General features: G+C 39.4%; 1 protein-coding gene across 1 annotated transcript in view; it reads left to right on the forward strand.

The window, feature by feature from the left end:
- Window positions 1–5,540, forward strand: part of nags (N-acetylglutamate synthase) — a 31,595-nt gene extending 26,055 nt beyond the window's left edge. Inside the window, exons 8-9 of the mRNA XM_072368580.1 lie at window positions 3,069–3,378; window positions 5,446–5,540. Of these exons, the coding sequence (XP_072224681.1) occupies window positions 3,069–3,252 (184 nt within the window). The 3' untranslated portion in view covers window positions 3,253–3,378; window positions 5,446–5,540. The remainder of the gene's footprint in view (window positions 1–3,068; window positions 3,379–5,445) is intronic.
- Window positions 5,541–6,000: the final 460 nt, after the last annotated feature.

Raw genomic sequence — 6,000 nt, forward strand, 5'->3', positions numbered from 1 at the left:
AAAGATTTTTTTTATTATGTCCCGACACGTAAAACCTTGGAACTGAAAGAGGATGTACTTTCTTTTTCATATCACTGCAACTACACTGACAGCGATTTTCTAAAAAACATTTGAAAATGTTGTTTCTGAAATACCAATGCAAATCTTGTGACTAGAAGTCTTTGTAGGTAAACTTAACAATATACCTGGGGTCTGTTTCACAAAGCAGGTTCAACAAACTCTGAGTCTAATCCTGAACTCTGAGTTGATCTACTCTGAGATAGAAAACTCTGAGTTTCCTGTTCCAGAAACGCTGATTTGAGTTAGTTTAGTCAACTCTGAGTAGTTTCACCTTGAGTTAAGCGTGTGCACCACAACTATAGAAAGCCAGCACAAATGGAGCCCCGATTCGACAAGTCACCATGGCAACGGGGAAGAGGAGGGCTACGTTTTTCACCAACCACGAATTGGAAATCTTAATGCGCTCACACGGTGAGTTTCAACACATTTTTAGAAAGAAGTGAAGCTGCAAAAGAGAGGGAGACAGCGTGGGAAAACATTGCTGCTCGGGTCAGTGCGTAAGTTTAAATGTAATCCTGTGTCCTTTGCAATCACAATAATATTACAGGGGAAAACTTCTTGAGTTCATTTATTTCATCCATCCATTTTCTATACCCACTTAATCCGTTGGTCGGGTTACAGGGGGGCTGGAGCCTATCCCAGCAGTCATCGGATGAGAGTTGGGGTACACTCTGGACAGGTCGCCAGTCCATCACAGGGCCACAAAGAGACAAACAACCATGCATGCTCACACTCACTCCTAAGGACAATTTAGAGACACCGATTAACCTAACATGCATGTTTTTGGATGGTGGGAGGAAGCCAGAGTACCCGTAGAGAACCCACACATACACAGGGAGAACATGCAAACTCCACACAGAAAGGCCACAGGTGGGGATTGAACCTGGAACCCTCTCACTTTGAGACAATGGTGCTAACCGCCACACCACACCGTGCAGCCCTTCATTTATTTCATTTTTCATTTTATTTCCCTGCAATCCCGCAGGGGAGAAGCACACTTGGTAGCAGCTTAAGATGAAATACAAAAACATTGTTCAAACAGGTAAGACCTTGGCATGGAGGTACCTCATTTTGATCATGTTTTACACTGTAAAGTAAATATTAAGTGGCTATTTGACTGTGCAGTTGCTTTATCCGCAACATAATGCTGTTTTCACACACATAAATGTCTTCTCATCTATATCATGTTCTGTTAAATAATTACGCCTATTTAAACTAATACAGACTTCTACTCAGCCAACAGAAAGAAGGCAGATGCCTGTAAAACAGGTGGTGACCCAGCACCGCCACCTCTAAAGGAGGCAGAGGAGCTGGCCCTAAGCCAGAATATTGGAAGGCCAGTGGCTGAGGGAGCTCATCCTCTGAGTCCACCCCCAAGACACAAGTGCCTTTATAAAATGTAATGGGCCTATAGATATATTTTTTAAGCCTATTCATCTATTCATTTTGTCCCAACAGATTCTGATGGTGCCGCTCAAGAAGATAATTGTCTGTGCTAAATGCTAAACATCTACGATAACCTGATAACCATCTCCTGACGAATATTTAATTCTCTGCGCAGTAATACTGCACCATCATCCACGGGATCGTTGTCAAAAGGACATGCCATGTTCGTGCAAAATGTCGCCTCCTACTTTGCATAATGGACTTCTATAACTAGAAGAACTAGGCTACGCCAAAAACTCGCCTGCTGACTGAACAAATGAATGAGGAAATAAAATGGTGCGTGTGGCTGACAGAGGGCGGAGACAAAGAGAAACTCGAGGTTTACTGAGAAAAACCTGGTCCCGACCAAGTTAGGTTCATGGAGTCTGTTACTACGGTAACTGACCGAGAGCTTAAGGTAGCCCTCTCTCTGAAACGGGCTAGAGTTACCCCTCTTTCTCTGGTTTGAGTTACCTCCCTTTGTGAAACGGAAAACTCAGAGTTTCCCCCATAGCAAAAACTGCTTTGTGAAACGGACGTCTGATCAGTTGTCTGCAGAAGTGTTTTTATATCTTTGTTTTGTTTACCGTAGACAGTCGTAAATTTATACAATGTAGACTCTGCATGTGAGTGTGTGTACACTTGTTTTACTATTCTGATACTGTACGTGTGCGGTCCAGAGTGTTTTATGGGGACTAAATGGTGGGGCCCATGTGTTTAAAGAGATTTCTTGGGGTCAAAACTTAGATTTAGGATTAGGCTTGAAATTTGGTGATGGTTAGGGTTGTCACCACGAAGACATGTATGTGTTGACATAGAAATTGAAAATAAAACTTTTGCTATAAAATAGGATGTAAGTAATAAAGGGACTGAAGTTGGAAGTACAGTCTGAACTGTCTTTCTCAATCCAGTGCTTCAACAGATAAATCTTACCTTTCCTAGGGCTGAGTGTTAGATTTTAGCCTGAAAAGAGTTAAAAACCAGTGGTAACCAACCAGAATGAGCAACCAGAGGATCCTCTGTGTGATCGGAAGGGATAGGAGTATCTATTGACAGTGTATAGGCTGGGGTGTTGAGATTTGACCAGTTTAAATTCAACTCCAGGAATCCTGAACCTTAAGAAGCTCACATTCACTGAGAAAAACTCAGATCTTTGAGGAATTAGATTTTAGAACCACTCTAATAATGTTAAACAGCAATCAGTTCGGCCCAAGTCAACTTTACTATCAGAGAGCAAAGAATTTCTAAAGTTAAGGTGGTAAAAGTAGGAACTCCAGTAAAAGCATCCGTAGTGACGCCTTTAGAAGTTCTTCAGCAGAGTGCAGTTGTTCAGTATGTTTGTTTTGATTAAATCCTATAAAATACCAGCAGACTGCTACAACATGACCTTGCACACATCAGATTGTAATCACCTGATATTCTGCCCATCTATGCTGGAAATATCAGATTATACCTTACCCTTACTTTTGCTTATCGGGCAGCAGCCAAGACATACAACTTTAGATGTACCGTTTTAGAATTGAAACAATTTTTGTTACAAAATACATTTCAGTTTAATATGTTTTCCCTTTTTGTCTGTGCAGGTATTTTAAGCATTGTGACGGCAGCTTTGTAAATGGAGTATGGACCGTCTTCTGGTTTGGCCTGACTGACATCAGAGATTCCTATACACTGGTTGAGCACGCCAAGGACCTCCCTGACTCATTCCACGGCTCCTGTGTTGCCTCTGCAGAGCAGCGGTCTCCTCAACCTGCCACAGGGTCCTGAACACCTGCTTCCCTGCAGCTGGTCATGTAGCACTTTCTTGATTTCATAGATGAGGATATTTGAATCAGAAGGGTCAGACTTTTTTTTTCAACAAGTTACCTGACATTTGTCTCTTAGAGGGTTAGGGTTAGGGTGTGATCTGATTTGGCCTTGTCTGATCATTTCTGTATTTTATTTGATTTATTGACCACTCAGAATGTTCAAACAACCAGCTTCTCAGTTAAGAAGAGGTACATTAATGAGAAAACAAGTGCTCAGTTTAGGGAGGCTGTAGCTATGTTACCAACTATGAGCACAGAGTCGGCTGACGGACTGCTGGATCATTTCAACTTCAAAATTTTTATTATAATGGAAGCTGTTGCAGCGATAAGAATCATGAGCACCTTGAGCAAATAGAAAACACAATGGAGAAACACCACTATGGTCAAAAACCTGAAAAGAAAATGCAAGAAAGCTGAACGTAAGTGGAGGAAAACAAAGCTTCAGATTAACTATGAGCTGTACAAACAAAGCCTGCGTAATTATAACAATTAGCTGTGCAAGGCCAGACAGCTGCATTTATCTGAAATTATTAATAAGGATGTCTCGAACTCTGTTTGCTATGATTGAAAAACTCACAAATCCTCCTAAACCGTTAAACCCAGACCTCCTCTCCACTGAGAAATGCAACGAATTTGCCAACTTTCTTTGCCAAAAAATTTAGACAATTAGACAAAACATTCACAACACACAGACAAACAAGAAAACTATTCAGTGTCTAAAACCTAGAAATAACTCTGACGTTATGTCACAATTTAATATTGTTGATTTAAAAATCCTACAGGAAACTGTTTGGCATCTGAAATCAACAACTTGCACTCTTGACATAATACCATCTGACTTTTTAAAAACTGTTTTTACCTCAGTAGAGAGTGATCTCCTACAAATAGTTAATAGCTCACTGGCGTCAGGCATTTTTCCCAAGTCACTAAAGACGGTTGCCTTTAAGCCACTCCTAAAAAAGAGAACTCTAGACACCTCTATGATGAACAACTACAGATCTGTCTCTAACCTCTTTTTCATATCCAAGATTATTGAGAAAGTTGTATTTAACCAGTTCAACGACTTTCTGAATTATAACTTTCTTGATAACTTTCAATCATCATCATAGCACTGCAACAGCTCTGGTGAAAGTGTTAAACGACATTGGGTTGAATACTGGTTCTGGTTATGTTTCAGTCCTGGTTCTGTTGGATCTCCGTGCTGCTTTTGATACTGTAGATCACAGAATCCTATTGCACAGGCTGGGAAACTGGGTTGGACTTTCTGGAGCTGTCCTTAACTGGTTCAGGTCCTTTATTTGGCGCTAGTTATTTTTTTACAATTGGCAGCTTTGAATCTGTAAGTGGCCCTTACAATCAATGACCAAGTTTGTAACCTTGGAGTGTTGATAGACTCAGATCTGACTTTCAACAGCCACATCAAAGCTGTCACCAAGGCAGCTTTTTACCAACTCAGAAACATCAACAGAATTAAAGGTTTTCTCTCCCAAAAAGACCAGGAGAAACTCATCCATGCATTCATCTGCAGTAGACTTGATTACTGTAATGGTCTTTTAACTGGACTTCCCAAAAAGAGCATTAAACATCTGCAGCTCATCCAAAACGCTGCTGCTAGAGTTTTAACCAGGACTAAGAGGTCACAGAACAGATTTTAAAAGCCTACTGATGGTTTACAAATCCCAGAATGGTTTAGGCCCAAAATACATCTGTGATATGTTCAGAGAATATAAACCTAGCAGAGCTCTTAGATCCAACGACTCAGGTCAGCTGGTCCAGTCCAGAGTCCAGAGTAAACATGGAGAAGCAGCATTTAGCTGTAATGCTGCAAACAAGTGGAACAAACTGCCAGTCACCAAATGTAGACATTTTTAAATCTAGGTTAAAAACATTTATTTTCTCATGTGTCTATGCATGAAATCTGCACGGTATCTTCTAATTTATTTAGACTGTTGCTTGTTTTAATAATTTTAATTTCTTTCTCTTTATATTCTTTTATGTATTATCAATGCTTTTTCCACTCCCCGCTGCAATGCTTTTATTGTAAAGCACTTTGAGATTGTTTTGTACATGAAATGTGCTATACAAATAAATTTGACTTTGACTTCTGACTTTGACTTAGAGTGTCTGTTCTTGAGTTTTAACTTGGAACAAGAGATGAGGACACAAAAGTTTCAAAAGGGGAAATTTGTACACATCTAAGGCACATATTGTTATGACTATCAGACAGATGAAAAAAGTATGATGCTCTAAAATAATAAGTCTCAATATGTTATTTGAACCAGAACTATTTCTGCATTTGGTATTTGTATTAGTCATTTTTTCACTTTGTTTTCACAGTTGTTGAAACAGATGTATTTTGGGGATAAAAAGATTAGGTCAATATTACCTTTAGGTAAGTTTTGTTTGATGTGATTAAGTAACTGAGCCACAACTTTGTTTGTTTGTGATTGTTTTACATCTCCAATTTTAAAAAAAAAAGAAAAGAAAAAGCTTTGACGCTTTGTAAAATGTAAATACAAACCAAATGCACTGATATGCATCTCATAAATATTCTATTCACAACAGAAGATGGAAAACGTAAAATATTGAAAGTGAGACATTTCACTATTTCAGAAAAAATATTAGCTCATCTTGTATTTGATGTGGCAGCAACATGTCTCTAAAAAGTTGGGACCTGTTGTGAAAAGAAATTGGACCACCTTTTGCC

The sequence above is a fragment of the Leuresthes tenuis genome, unplaced genomic scaffold (genome assembly GCF_036924035.1).
Source record: "Leuresthes tenuis unplaced genomic scaffold, fLeuTen1.0.hap1 SCAF_17, whole genome shotgun sequence".
In the NCBI taxonomy this organism is placed as follows: Eukaryota; Metazoa; Chordata; class Actinopteri; order Atheriniformes; family Atherinopsidae; genus Leuresthes; species Leuresthes tenuis.